This window comes from Limulus polyphemus, unplaced genomic scaffold (genome assembly GCF_000517525.1).
Source record: "Limulus polyphemus unplaced genomic scaffold, Limulus_polyphemus-2.1.2 Scaffold1466, whole genome shotgun sequence".
Lineage (NCBI taxonomy): Eukaryota > Metazoa > Arthropoda > Merostomata > Xiphosura > Limulidae > Limulus > Limulus polyphemus.
Genome location: NW_013667076.1, coordinates 73,083 through 89,441, shown reverse-complemented (window position 1 = coordinate 89,441; position 16,359 = coordinate 73,083). Strand labels below are relative to the sequence as shown.

General features: G+C 31.9%; 1 protein-coding gene across 1 annotated transcript in view; it reads right to left on the bottom strand.

The window, feature by feature from the left end:
- LOC106463709 (solute carrier family 35 member F5-like) overlaps positions 1-12,550 on the bottom strand; it is a 34,199-nt gene extending 21,649 nt beyond the window's left edge. The window contains exons 1-4 of the mRNA XM_022391289.1: positions 12,461-12,550; positions 3,319-3,529; positions 1,184-1,365; positions 342-357 (exon numbers count right to left, since the gene is read on the bottom strand). Of these exons, the coding sequence (XP_022246997.1) occupies positions 342-357; positions 1,184-1,365; positions 3,319-3,414 (294 nt within the window). The 5' untranslated portion in view covers positions 3,415-3,529; positions 12,461-12,550. The remainder of the gene's footprint in view (positions 1-341; positions 358-1,183; positions 1,366-3,318; positions 3,530-12,460) is intronic.
- Between the last annotated feature and the right edge of the window lie 3,809 nt (positions 12,551-16,359).

The following is a 16,359-nucleotide window of genomic DNA, read 5'->3' as shown; positions in this document are numbered from 1 at the left end:
ATTTCCCTGTCATAACGCATCTCTTTAACCTCCTGAAACAGGATTCAAAACTACAGCAAATATTTCCCTGTCATAACACATCTCTTTAACTTCCTGAAACAGGATTCAAAACTACAGCAAATATTTCCCTGTCATAACACATCTCTTTAACCTCCTGTGCGATTCACAAGTGTAAATTCACTTGCGTGTGTGAATCACCATACACATATACAGATATAGATTTTTCATAACAAATTTAACTTCCTACTCTAACACAATAGTAATTCTAGAACTGTCATCCAGCTCTTAATTGAGAAGAAAAACAAACACGACATAAATATCTTGACATCAATAGTTCTTACTAATAATGGCAAAATACTTTTCTTTACAGCCAAGTAAGACAAAAGTATATTTGTGTTAAGATTATCTTAAACCTTGTCGTGTTAAGATTATCTTAAACCTTCCTTCCTTTACCCACCATTCAATTTTAAAGAATATTATTTATGCTGATGCTAGTTTATTACCCACATACATACTTTACAAACTTTCTACAGAACATACTTAGTATCCCCTGTAAGTACTCATTTTTCATGCAACATATTTCACATCTGTTTAAGTAAATGCATAATCAGGAAATACCTGAAGTTCATCTTTACGCTAGGACACATGGCTCACTTTATCATCAAATCAAGACGGTTTAATAACAATCTGTGTCAAAATATTAAAAAATATACAATTTTACAGCTACATTAAATGAAAATATATATTTACAGTGTATACAGGACGATGAAAGTATTGCACAGTTGATAAAAGTATTTACTTACAGTGTATACAGGACGATGAAAGTATTGCACAGTTGATAAAAGTATTTACTTACAGTGTATACAGGATGATGAAAGCATTGTACACTTTAGAAAAGTATTTACTTACAGTGTATACAGGACAATGAAAGTATTGCACAGTTGATAAAAGTATTTACTTACAGTGTATACAGGATGATGAAAGCATTGTACAGTTGATAAAAGTATTTACTTACAGTGTATACAGGACGATGAAAGCATTGTACAGTTGATAAAAGTATTTACTTACAGTGTATACTAGATGATGAAAGCATTGTACAGTTGATAAAAGTATTTACTTACAGTGTATACAGGACGATGAAAGCATTGTACAGTTGATAAAAGTATTTACTTACAGTGTATACAGGACGATGAAAGCATTATACAGTTGAGAAAAGTATTTACTTACAGTGTATACAGGACGATGAAAGCATTGATCTCTCCATGGTTTCCAAATGATGAATCCAAACAGATAAATCATAAACATAGTTGTTTTAATGTAGGTACTGAAAAATGGCTTGCTGAAGTCCTCATTCTTAAATATGTACTGTGAATAAAAACGAATTTTTTGATGAGGCTATATACATATTTTCAAGATTCATTAATGCTTATGAAACAAAGTACTGGATTAAGATGGATTGGGATGAAAGGAAACAAAAAAAGAGTATTTATGGTCAACATGACCAATTACTACTTTCAACTTTTTTAAACCTAGATGTTTATCATGACCAATAATATTTATATCCCTCTTCCAGATAGAAAACTAATAAATAAGAATTTTCAGTACAACTTATTACAACCTGCACTTATAACTCTATATGCACATTTATTGAAACTAGAAGATGTACCCATTCAACGCATGGTGAGAGATTTATTAAAGTGTTTTTCAGAAATATGCCAGTGGTAATATAAAGACTGAAAGTACATAAGAATAAAATTATTCATATCCACTGGACTATATTATTTAAACATTTAATTTTCTATTTTAGTATTTTAAAGAAAAAGCAATAAATAACGTGGCATAAAAACATCCCACTTAATACAAGTGTGTATCTTGAAAGTATGTATAAACAATGTGTGAAAAAGAAATCCCTCAAATTATTGACAGAATTCAAAAACAAAATGCAATTGTAGAATTAACGTTTTACCAGTTATGAATATAAAGTGTCTTCGTGTTTGTCCCAGGTATGTCAGTAATGGTTAAAAAGTACACAGGCTGTATCTATAATCCATGTAATGAAAGAAGAAACTGGAGAAACCCAACCAGTACCACTAGTGACCATCCACACTGACTGATCTATATTTAGCCAGCACTGGAGCTATGAAATCTATGCATTTTGAAATAAAAATAACCTCTTCTTAACACACCAAATAATTCATAGTTCACAGGTCCAAATGCAAAAGCCTCGGAGGTGTTAGATGGCAAAAAACAAATGAACTTCTCTCAAATTAAAGTCCATGGCTAGGTGGTTAGGGCACTTGACTCCCAATGTGAGAGGTGTTGGGTTCAAATCTCCATCCCACCAAACATGCTCACCCTTTCAGCCGTGGGGACATTATAATGTGCTGGTCAATCCCACTATTTTTTGGTAAAAGAGTAGCCCAAGAGTTGGCAGTGGGTGGTGATGACTAGCTGCCTTCCTTCTAGTTTTACACTGCTAAATTAGGGACGGCTAGTGCGGATAGTACTCATGTAGCTTTGCGCGAAATTTATAAAACAAAAATGTAAGGATGAGTTGTGTACAAATTATTTATATTATTTGACAGTTGAAGGATAAGAAATATTTCAACAGTAATCTTTGGGCCCCTTACATTTTATGCACAATATTGGAAGGTTTAGAGGTAATAAATCGTTTAATAAAGTGTGACTTGTAATAAATCGTGAACCCGCAACTTCTTCTTTGGAATTACACTTCTCAGTAACTTAGAGAGATTTACGTGTAGGCAGAAATAAGATGATGTTAAAATCTCAAAACTAATACACTTAAATATTACAACAACCAGCATAGAGAATCACGTTTAAACTAATTTTTGTTATATAACAACATTTGTTGGTAAACTGGGGACAATGAAAACTTGTACACATTTGGAAGGATTTGACCTAAATCACAGTTTCACAAATGTTTATAGTTCTGGACATTCAGGTAGCCTTCACAAATCCCATATCTGTTGAAATTGGAGACTGTATCAAGAATTTTAACATTGTCCCAGTTTACATTCTCAAAGAAACACATTCAGCAAAATATAACAGAAACGGACAATAATAATATACAAATATTACTGAGGTCATCAGCATTTTTTGTTTGTTTGTTTGTTTTAGAACAAAGCCACATCATGCTATCTGCTGTTTCCACCATGGGGAATCTAACCCAAAATTTTAGTGCCGTAAGTCCGTAAACTTACCACTGTCAAGGTCATTAACACATGTACCATTTATATCTATGATGTAATAATAAAAAATAAAAACAAAATTCCTGGAGACAGATATAAGGTTACTGACCTTTGTGAGTTCTGATGACGTTACCCAGATGATATCAACGACAAGTAATGCAACAACCCCCACAACCAAACGCTGGGACTTTGTCAAGATGGCCATGTGTTTGATACTTTGTCTCTACATTAAGCTTGTTTTGATAATTACTTTACAAGGTAGTACACACATACGTCTGATCGATGCATAGCTTTCACATATTCTTCCTTCCTGTATACCTCTGTTAAAACATATTTATATTCAGAGAGATTTAAAATGAAACTATTACACCATTTAAAAGAATAACACAAACACACACACATAAATAATGTTTACTTTACATACTTTAACAAAACACTTGTGCTACAACATGCCACTAGAACAAATTCTCGGCATACATGTGAAGATTAGGCCTATGTTTTCTTTCTAAAGTAGGGTAAGATATTCAATTCTATCAAATTTTGACTTTTTGTTCCATTTTACTTTCAAGTTTGTTTGAAGTTAAGTACAAGACTACACAATGAGCTATCCGTGCTCTTCCCAACATGGGTATCGAAACCCAGTTTCTAGTGTTGAAGGTCCACAGACATACCTCTGTGCCACTGGGGAGCATTTTTACTATCGAAACTCCCTTTTTTTGACAATTACCTTCATTTTAACACTAATGATGTTTCTTAGGTTTTATAATTTTTTTTCCTTTGTGTTGTTTTCAAGTCAACAATTTTTATTATTTTCAGTTTAGCCTATTTCAAGTCTATTCTTTATTTAAGTTTTTTTATTTTCCCATAATTTTAATTTTCATGCTTATAAATGTTATTTTGCATTGTTAACTTAGTATGTGGATTTAGGATTAAGCTAAATATCCTAAGCTGACTTGGTCTCGCGAGATAATGAAATGGCAGCCAAAAATATATCACTAATAGAGGGTATCTAACTGTAGATTCAATTCATTCTAATCATTACAAGTTTTGATTTTCTTGTGTACTAACTTATGATATTATATAAAGGATGAGCAAAAAATCTGGGCACCCCCTTATTTAAAGCTCAGGTTAACAATTTAGTTTTTCACATTTTAGTAATGATTGTGGCAAAGGAACGATGTGAAACAACTGATGCTTTGAAACAAACAATTGTTGAAAGTTTCACTAAGGTCACCCCTAATATGATAAGAAGGATGTCACAACGCACATGGAAACATATCCTATTTCATAAAAATAAAGGCCAACAGACAGACATTTTGGATTGTCAATCGAACCTTTTGTTAGTCTGTGTTAATACGAGATATGTCAACATGCAATAAATTCATTTTTTCATGTTCACTGTCTTTTTTTCTTTTCTTTTTGTTGGGGGGGTGGGGGTGCCAGACTTTTTGCCCACCCTGTACATCACATCAGCTGCTAAAATTTATAAAAATGACTTCATCAATTTATTACTTTCAGTTAAGACCTATATACTTGGTTTACTTTTGATGAGAAGTTACTAATAACAAATGCAATTTTCTATACCCATCTGTAAAATTTCCAGAAAGAAATATATTACTTTACATGTGATGATGGACAATTTACCATGTAAGTTCTGATAACGAAATTTGAACTACTCCCCATGATCCAAAATCCTGCAAAATTGTTATACTTCCATGGATCAGTAATCAATAATTTTGCATCAAAATTTTTGTTCAAAAATATAGTTTTACCTTCAAATTTACAAGATTTTGTACTATTTTGATGAAAAAAAAAGTTTTTTTATAGGTTTTAATGTTTTCACTGGGAGGTTTTATATACTTTCACTAATATTTGAATGTATTTTATGCAGATAAAACTCATGAGCCCAGAATTATTTCTTTTATTAAATGAAATATTGCTATGATGAATAACCTAATATAATGTTCTGGGGCAACAAGGAATCCATTGCTCCATCTCGGCTGTCCTATCCTCTAAACCAACTAAAACTATCAAATAAATAAACTGTAATAAAAAAACTTCAAGCCAGCCCCCTGTCACTCATATAGTTACCAAGCTTTCTCTTACACTCACTTAAATTTACTGCTTCCATAACATTTGAAGGCAACCCATTCCAAAGGCCAACCACCCTGTTAAGAGAATTAAACTTTCTTAGCTAAAGATGGCTCCTACCCTGCAAAAATTCATACTTGTGTCCCCTAGTCCTACCATTCCCATTGTTAAGTATGAAAAACAGATGACGCATCAACACTATCAATTACCTTTACAATTTTAAACACCTCAATCAGATCCCCCCTAACTCTTCTTTTTTTAAAGAGAAAACAATTTGGGAGATCTTAACCTCTTCTCATATGACAAACCCTCCATTCCAAGTACCATTATAGTAAACCTCCTCTGAACCTTTTCCAACAATTCAATGTCCTTCCTAAGGTAAGCAGCCAAGACTGAATACAATACTCCAAATATGGCTTAACCAATGAAATTATAACCTCTTTAGACTTGTATTCAATAATAAATTTATATTACTTAAAAGGAAAACATTGGAACTTTATCCTCATTATTTGTAATAATGGAGCGAACAGTATAAATCTCTATTACCTAAAAGGAAAAACATTGGAACTTTATCCTCATTATTTGTAGTAATGGAGTCGACAGTATAAATCTCTATTACTTAGAAGGAAAATACATTGGAACTTTATCCTCATTATTTGTAGTAATGGAGTCAACAGTATAAATCTATTATTTATGGCAACCAAGAACTCGTAATAATACCTTTACCAAGTTTTTTTGTATTCAAATCTGTAACCATTTGAAGCTTTTTTTTTCTTAGGCAAAAACTACAAACATTTCAGCTTGTTTTCTTAACTTACATAATTTAAGCAGTGTTCCACATTTTGAACAATTGATAGGTGGAAATATGATAGAACAAGATGGCTGTATTAATTCTGAGCTAGTTAAGAAAAAGTTGGGAAGTTTAAAGAATTATAAGGCTCCTGGGCAAGATAATATTTCCCCAAGGGTTATGGAGGGGATTAAGGATTGGATATATAAGCCACTTACTACTATTTTTTTGTAAGTCCTTGAATAGTGGGCAGGTACCGGAGGATTGGAAGTTAGCTAATGTCAATCTTTTTTTCAGGGGAAGTGATAAAAAGTGTTATAGTAATTATATACCCATTATTCTTGCACGAGTTGTGGGAAAAGTTTTGGAAAATCTGATATAAGATGCTTTGCAAAGCCATTTAACAAAGTTTAGAATTTTATTGGATAGTCAACATGGTTTCACATGGGAAAAATCTTGCCTTACAAATCTTTTTGACATTCTCTGAAAAGATTACTGCTTATGTTGATGAGGGTAAGGGTGTAGATTTGGTCTATCTGGATTTTCAGAAAGCATTTGACAAGGAGCCACATAAAAGGCTTGTAGAAAGTTATCTCTATAAGTTAGGAGGATAAGTTAGCTAATTGGATAGAAAAGTGGCTGAATGGAAAAAAACAGAGGGTTGTTACAAATGAAGTTCAGTCAAACTGGATTAATGTTACAAGTGGGGTACCTCAGGGCTCAATCTAAGTACCTCTGCTCTTTCTGATTTACGTCAGTGAAATAGATGATAGAATGGTCAATAGATTACTTAAATTTGCAGATGATATTAAGGTCTTGGGTGTTGCTAGCTGTGAAGAGTATGCTACTGATTTACAAAAGGATTTAGATCATTTAGTGAGTTGGGCAAATAAATGGCAGATGGGTTTAATCATAATAAATGCAAGATAATGCATGTGGTTTATCATAATTTGAATTATAAGTATAATTTGGATGGGAATAACCTTAACAGTGTCATGAAATAAAGGGATTTTGGTGTAGTGATTGATCAGTCTCTTAAGTCATCCAAGCAGTGTGCTGACAGTCGATTCCATTACTACAAATAACGAGGATAAAGTTCCAATGTTTTCCTTTCGGAGAGATTTGCTATTCATATAAACATCATTACCTCTTAAACAATTTACCCAAAAATGTGGTTTTAGCTGACAATGAAAACTTCGATCAGTTGGAGGTTTTGATTAACAAGTTCACAAATGATGATAGTCTTTCTATAGCAGAGAAAAAGCACAAGTAACAACTTTTCCACCTTCTTAGATTGAAACATTGTTTCTTTTATTGGATTTTAAATAAAAGTTTTGTAATACCCATATCAGCTGTCTCTGCTACAGATCTATTTCAAGTGGGTTCTTCGACATCATGGATGATAGTCCTTGTTAATTCTTCAATGTTTGGAATATCTAATTTACTTTCAGTCATCTCTTAAACCTAGACATATGATGAATATTATTGTATGGGAAGCATGTGGCAAATTTAAATACTTTACACCACTGATCAAGAGTGTTCGTTGTTTTATAGATAATGGATGAGACTAATGTTTTCAAATGTTAATGACAGTAAGTCAACAAGGCTTTGGAATATATTTACTAAAATTTTGAATGAACAACTACGAATATTTATACATGATTCTGATTAGAGGTTTTTTTATAATTCTTCTATTCCTTTACTATAAAACAGATAATGAATAGCTTGAAATGGGAAAAGTATGTAAACAGAAAGGCACTAATCTAAGTTATTTGAGCTGCAAAGGGAGGTGCAAATATATAAATTTATCTTAGCTGAAGAATAAAGGAACTTGGGGCAAATTGACTCAAGCTTTTGTCATTTTTGGGGCTCGGTGCAATAATCTATTGAAGTACTTTTCTTTGGGTTTTTTAACTAATAATGTTGGTAGTAATAGCTTGAATATAAGAAATGAGAAGTAAAACTTTTTAAACGTACCAACTTGTTTTTATGTTGATATTTTTACTACCACTGTTAATCCATGTAGGCTATCCCACCCACTAAATAATAAAAAAACAAAGCCAGCTGTTACTGCTTCCGCCACATCTGAAGGCAGCCCATTCCAAAAGCCAATTACCCTGTTACCAAAATCATTTTAGCTGAATATGACTCCTACCCTGCCAAAATATACATGTTTGTGTCCCTTAGTTTTACTATTCTCACCATTAAAAGCCATCTGCCATTTATTCACTAAAGTCAAAAGGACTGATAGGTCCCACTTTTGAATTAGTTTGCCTAATGATAGTGTTTTGATCATTTAAAATCTTTCAATGGCTTAGTTGAATATGTGAATGACCATAAAAAATATATTTAGGAAAAGGTAATGTTTACCATTTTTAATTTTACAAATATTGATGAAAATGTGTTCTGTATGTTTTTATTTTTTTAATTCTCAACACTAATATCACATAAGAAATAATTGGATAAGACAAAAGATACACAGTGAAAGAACTGGTATTACATTCTCTTAAATTAAGACAACACGATTACCTGTATGTTTTTCACTAGTAGGATACTTTTAATAATAAAGAAGTTATACTAATAATAATTAAAAATTTGTAATAAGCAACATTAATAATATCTGAAATACTTTTCCAACAAAACTAATTAAAGAATTACAAGTAACTGAAGAAAGTCTTAATAAAAAAATTATTATTCTAAGCTAGCAGAAAAATAAATAAATATGTGTTTCCAAAATAGCCATCAGATTTGCCTTAGCATAACCATCACACCCAATCTCTTTTTACACTAGTCATTTATGTTGGTATAAAGTTCAAAGAAAGAAATTGGTGGACTTCAAGCAAAAATTTTATCATTCTTTTTTTTCTCAGTGTAGAATAATACTCAGAATATACTTGTACGTCTTTATAACTGGATATCTTGGGCTTTTGAGTCCTTTTTAACTCCCCCGTATAGTAAAGTAATACTATTGCATTACACCCAATTCATTATTTGATATTGTACAGCGAACAAACTGTTTAATGATACTACATATTTATTTTAATTTTATCAAAGGTAAAATTGAAAATATAATATGTGATGTAGAGGCCTAATGAGGTCTGCTGTATAATACTGAGTAACAAATTAGGTGTAATGCCATAATATTATTCACACACCTAAATTAATTTAGGTTACTAAATGGTGAGTTAAAAAGAACTCAAAAACCCCATAAGTATTGTATAAACATCACCATTATAAGGGGCCTAACTGTATTGTTTTGGTTTGCTGACCCAAGCTGTGCTGATGAGTCTTGAAACTGCAAAGTATATGGCAAATCGAGAAACGCATTAGGCCTAATGCCACAGATTACATTTTTGGTTTACCTTTGGTGAAAATAAACTATTTATAACTGAATAGTTCACTTATAAGATTACTTTTTGTCTATCAAACTTCTGAAATTTGTAAAAAATGAAATTTAAAATAATTTCAACAGAAAAAAACATCATCATCATATGTACTTAGCAGTTATTGTTTTTTACATTTTATTTTACTGTAGTGACAATGAGCATGATTTTTAAAGCAAATTTAACTGTGGAACACATACCCCTGAGAGGCACACTGATACCTTTCTAGGGGTACATGAGAACCTTTGAAGAAACCACTGAAAAGAAAGTAAACCCTATGTCTTAAAAATTACCAATAATTCCACTAGCCAGAACTCCACATTCTTGTAGTGTTGACTCAACCTTGAATTATTTATTTTCAACAAATTGTGTCAAGAATACACCACTGGCTCAAAGACATGACTGACAGCACACATCATAAAAAGGTTGGGAACCAGTGAACTATGCTATACATGTATTAACTACACTTTTATTTATATTTGTGTTAGTTATTTTATCTGTTGTGGAACAAATTTGTCCATTACTTTCAATCATAATAAATAGTATGTGAATGAAGTTTAAGTCTAGCCTAGATCACATCAAAACAAAACTGCAAGTTAAGAGCTCCACTAACAATTAGGAATGTGCCCTTAGTTAATGATTCATTCTTTTTAATGACTCTTTATAGTGAATCATCCTATTTGAATTGATTCTTTCAACTCATCCAATTATCAAACTATGTGACAGAAGAAGTAACCAGCATAATAATACAAATTCATGAAATGATTCAGAAACTCTTGAATCCTGTATGACAATCATTATGGTGTATCCAACTCAAATCTTCACACAAAATCCACAAAATAATAACAATTATCATAATTTATTATTGATATATATATATATATATATATATATATCAAGTGATACTGAATTACTTTTATTTTTTTGTTGTATTCATGACAAATAAATACAAAACTGATGTGATATTTTACTATTATGATTGTTCCTCTTTTCCATTCTGGAGACTAAAGTTCAATTTCAATAACTTTAATTGGTTTGTTTCAAAGTTTCAATAACTTTGATTGGTTTGTTTCAAATTGTGCTTTTGCAAAATTTAACTTTTTTTGGTAAGGGATCTGTCAATCCAACTAGAAAACGTCTAATGTACGAGACAAATATGACAGCGTTCTCATCAGCTAAACTTAAACTAAAACAAATTAGGGACAAAAAAAGTATTAAAGCACACAGAGATCATAATAAGGTTATTAACAAAACTCCTCCCCAAGAGTCATGTCATTAGACAACATTGTGCAACAACAGACAAAAGAGAAAAAAGAAGCCTACATAACTGATAACACCATTGTGAAGACAACAAAAACAACACATTTGAGTCTCTTACTTTCAACCCCATAAAATAAGGAATTTTTAAGCTTTTGCATACAAAGGATACAGTGGCCAGTGATGACTTTTAGAAAGTTAGAAACAGCACTAATATGGCTAGTAATTGAATTTTAATGAGCTGCTTCTATTAAGTAATATATTCCAATCTTTAGCTTGTACATATCAATTGGGGGAAGGAAGAATAACAAAAGGAACAGATAGAAATAGAAATGAAAAACATTCAGAAGTTAATGTTACAGGTGATTCTTTAGTACATTACATGGATAGGATAGTCTTTGCAATAAATAGGAAGAAAATAATTAAATTATGCTATCCAGGGGCAGGGGTGGAGGACATAGCTGGCACTTGTGATATAGTAAAGGATTTAGCTTTTGAAAAAAAAAAAAGAGTTAGAGGTGATCTGATTGAGTTGTTTCAGATTGTAAAGAAAACTGATAATGCTGATACATCATATTTTTCATAGTTAATGGTGACAATAGTAAGAGTAAGGGACACACGTACAAATTTTGGCAGGGTAGTTGTCATCTTTAGCTTAGACAGCTTTATTTTTCTAACAAGGTTGTTGGCCTTTGGAATGTGTTGATGTAGTAGATGCAAATAATTTAAAAGAGTTTAATGGAAGGCTTGATAAATATTTAAATGATAAGGACTGCCTTTGAGCATATTTTATTTTAGAGTTTAATTCAGTGGATGGAATGGCCTAGATGATGAAAAGATCCCTTGTTGTCCTTATGATTTATGTATATGTATAGATTATTACGAGGGGATGAATTGCAGTATTTAGATGGTTTACTTTTTTATTCAGTTTCACTAGTTACAGTTAACATTTTGAAAGGTTGTAAAACTGCTTGCTAAGCTATATAATATAGTCTATATTATGATGCTTTTCCCAAGAGTTTCATTAAAAACAAAATGTAATCTTTTATCAACTTACATTTCACTTCATGTTTAAGAAGCACAACTACTGAGACAACGAACTTTTGATTGTATATCTAGTCAATGTGCTCCAAATAACCCTTCATAACTAAATACTTCACTCTAGATATGTTGATTTTGAATTAGTGAATCAAACAAACAAATCATTCAACTTGACTCAAACTGAACTGCATCAAATGAATCAAGTCGATGAAATGAATTGAACTGTCCAAAGCTATTGACAATAGCAATGCCACAGTTTATCGTAGACCCAGCACTCAGACTGTTGTTCATGTGTTGTGTTAATGTTATTTATATCAAGTAGCACAAGCAATTAGCAGTGGCTGGAGTGGAACAGGTTTTTATTTTTAGGCAATTTAAAACCAAGTACTGTCCATTACATTTTAATGCATTATGAGATAGATGTTGAAATGATCCTTTGTAATTTTATGCATTTCATGGAATTAGTGTCCGTTACAAAGGGAAAAGTCACAAGTACTGGATAATGGAAAAGTCCTTAGTTGTGTAATCACTTCAGTATGCTTACTCCCATGGCTTTAATTTAAAGTGAAGTTTAACTTACTTTTAACTTTAAGGCTAATCATATGATACTTCATAATATCAATGTATATAAAGACAGGAGTCAGTATAAAATTAATTTTCTAGTATATCTCGTAGTAAATATTACTTACTCACATGAAACACACAAAAAACAAGACATAAATGATTAAATAAACGCACCACAGAGTATATTAACACAAAATAGAATACATTTCCATACCGTACACTTTCACACCACGATTGGGTATGGCCCTCTACTGGCAGATGTTAAATATTAAGTCATCGATGCGCTTACTACATAAAACAAATAAACAAAAAGTTGCATGTTTGTGCACAAAACTAAATTCTTAAAAGTGAAATTCAAGATAAATTCACTATCTGCCCCTCAGAACAAAATTACAAGATCTAGCAATGGACAAATTCAAATAAAATAAATCCACTATTATGCAAGTAAAACACAAAATAGGATAATTAAAATATCATTTGTTCTGAAAAAGACACAAAAGTGGAATTTTTAAAGGAAAATTGTGAGATGGCGAATTCTACATTTATTTTGATATGATTTTATTTACCGCTCATTCATTATTCCTATTCTTTAGTCCAACTATGAAGTTTTAGTTATATTAATTAAAGCTCTAATTCCTCTTCCATCTTAAGCACATTGATTTTGAGTATATATTATGAAATTGACACCAACTTCCCCTAGCGGCGATATATAGATGTTGAGAAAGATTATATGGATTTATAGCTAGTCACATGAGATGTAACCTCATGATCTAACCACTAAATAGTAGCCTTTCTTGACCTTAAAAACGGATTAGTTCACGAGATATAGTTAAAAAGATTTATTGCTAATTATTTATCGATATTGTTCTTGATATTAAGTTTAATTTTGAAACATTATTTAATGATGAATTAGGTTATTCTCTTTTTCAGATTTTTTCCCTAATTCTTTTGATATTTATTAAAATTAATTATATTGAAAGTTATGTTGTATTGTTTATTAACGTGTGTACGTAGACATGGCCAGGCGCAGGTTTACTAAGTGTTTTCTGCAAGTGATGAAATTTGTATTCTAGTTGTTTGAAAGTGTTTGTTTTTCTGGTTTATTTAATATATTTATTTTGTTTGACCCTAGTTGTAGCGACATTTTGTTTAGTCAGCTACAAAATGTCTGCAGAAATAGCTACCAAAAGTTTTGGGAATATCTCGCTCAGTAGACATAGCACAAAAAACGTAAATGAAAAAAAAAAAACACACACTAGAAAAGAACATCAAACGGTGGGCTAAGTTTTGGATGCTGTAGCCCACAACATATCAACCGTCAAATGTTCATCGTCTGCAGTCTGTTGTGGATATGATAGTCAGCCATGTTGGAAGGTCCAAAACAATAGAGGATGAGGGAGTCGTAAATGATTATATATTATCTGTCAATTTATAAAAATACTTTATAATATTATTCAGCAATGTCGCACAATAATAAATACTGTATTGTACATGCAAAATACAAATTAAGTTGTTTGTCGTGTACTACAAAACCGCATATGTCTGCTTTGTGATAGTACATTTGATAAAGCACGGGTTTAGTACGTGCTGCGTAGAAAAAGACTAAATAAAAAAAAATCGTTGTCAGCAAAATCATGGGGAACACAATCATATTTTGACTCCAATTATCAGGCACATGGCCCCGGCCCCACGTTCTCGAGATCAACAGAAGTTACTCCTAAAAATGCAATAAATGGTATTAAATTTAGCAACACAGTAAAAACATTTTTGTTAGCAAAAACTAGATAGATGGAGTGTGAGATTTGAATAACAATTATAACACACAAATTACTATAAAATAAGGAAAACTTTAGCTTTGACTAAACGTGAACTATCTTTTAATTCGGAGAAAAACAGTGTTTGTAAATTAAACAAAAATTTACATAACAGATTACCTGTGCTGTGCTCACCACGGGCATTGAAAGCTGGTTTTAGCGTTATAAGCCTTCAGACTTCCCGCTAAGCTTGGTGGAATGGTAAGATGTGATCTTATCAAAGTTTACAAGCTCACCCTAGAAATCAATAAGAAAAGGCCCCTGATTTCTTTGTGCTATAATACGACGAGAGGATACAAGTTTAAGATTTGGAAAAGACAGGCTAAGCTCCAGCACTCAGTAACTGTGGCTCCAATTAAACCAGCTTTTTCTTTTTTAACAGGGTGATTGGCTGGTGGAATGAGTTTCCGTCAGGATTTTGGAAACACTTCGGAGGAATTTAAGAGAATCGATGATTCCAGGTAAAATAAAGGGTTAATTTAAAGTGTGCAAGGAAAATCTTGAACTGTTGAAGAATTAAATTGTCTTTTTTTCGTCACTGCGTTGCGATATTCTATTATTATTAAAGATTACAAGAGTTTAGTGTTTTAGTTACATTAGTAAGGATTAAACATATTAACGTTTTATTATTGCAGATACAGCTGGGATATGGGGCATATGTTTTCCACCATTTTTAGTAAGGCTTAGCATGGCCTGGTGTTTAGAGCACTCGACTCGCAATCTGCAGGTTCGAATCCCGTCATCAATTATGTTAACTCCTTCTGTCGTGGGAGCATTGTAGTGCAATAGTCAATCCCACTGTTTTGTTAGCAGTGGATGATGTTGACTAGCTGCCTTCCTTTTAGTCTATCACTTCAAAATTACGATTGTCTAGCACAGATAGTCCTTGAGTACCTTTGTACAAAATTCAATAAACAAACAAATCATCTTTAGTAACAGAGGATTTTTTAAACATTTTCTTTTAAGTTTCTTTCTGTGCACTTTTAGACATAAACAAGTGGTCCAGGAAAACTATTGAAAATATTTCATCTTTGTTGCCTTTCTGTCTTAGTTCACCATACAAGTTATCTATTCTGATTGAAAGGATGTTGCAGTAAAGTAGCAATATCCATGTCGAAAGGTCAGTGACTGCAATGTTCTTTGTTGGCTGAGTGGATGATGTCTGTATGACGATGATGACAAATGCTTATTGCAAAAAAAATAAAAAATATTCAAAATTGTTTTTATCTATTTGTCATTAAGTACAAAGCTGCACAATGGGCTATCTGTGTTGTACCCACCACAGATATAAAAAAAAAACAACCGGTTTTTAACATTATGTGCCCACAGACTTACCATCGAACCACTGGAAGGCTGGTAGATTGGAAATTGTAAGTTTGCTCAGTTATACTTGGTTTTCATTGCAACAAGTCCTCCAGATAATCATCTTGAAGGAAGAAAGTTGACAATCCCTTCACCAATTCAGTAGATAAGGCTGTCTAAGTGTCTACGCAAGCACCCATACTATTTTGCAAAAAAGATTGCTTTCACTTTCTGTCAAATATGTCCAGTCTGTTTATTTCTCACACTGCTTAAAACTATCAGTTTTCATAGTCAGATTACTCTGTTTCTGTTCAAATTTCCTGTTATCAAGCAAACCTATTATAATATTTACGAGGAAATCAATTCTCCTGATAAAACTACACTAGTAAATCTCAAGCTACAACATTAGACATAATAGCGTCAAGAGCCTTACAATTAATCCACTGTTGATTTTAGGTTGTAGCACTAGGTTATAAGATATTAGTTATTAAATATTAGATTAAAGAATTGCCACATGTATTAGCTAAGTAAGAACGCAAATTTATTTAGTTTTAAAATTAAAAATAGTGTTTGTATTATTTGATAGTTGCTGAGAATACATTATTATATATTTCAGTTTGTAATTAGAGATGAACATCATAGCTATGGTACTGGTAACTAATATTATCGTCATAACAAGGGTATTTTAGTGTTAGATTAGTATAGAAACTGTGAAATAATTTAATTTGAGATAAATGTACAATTAATGGGTGTGTAGACTGGTGATGGAGTACGAAGATGAGTCAATTTCAATATGATTAGTTCAGGGATAAGCGAGGTGAAATTTACAGGGTTTCATAGTTACCAGGAATGAGATGTGTTTAAGGACTGTAGGCTATATTGCAACTTTCAAGAGGCTCAAAAAGTTA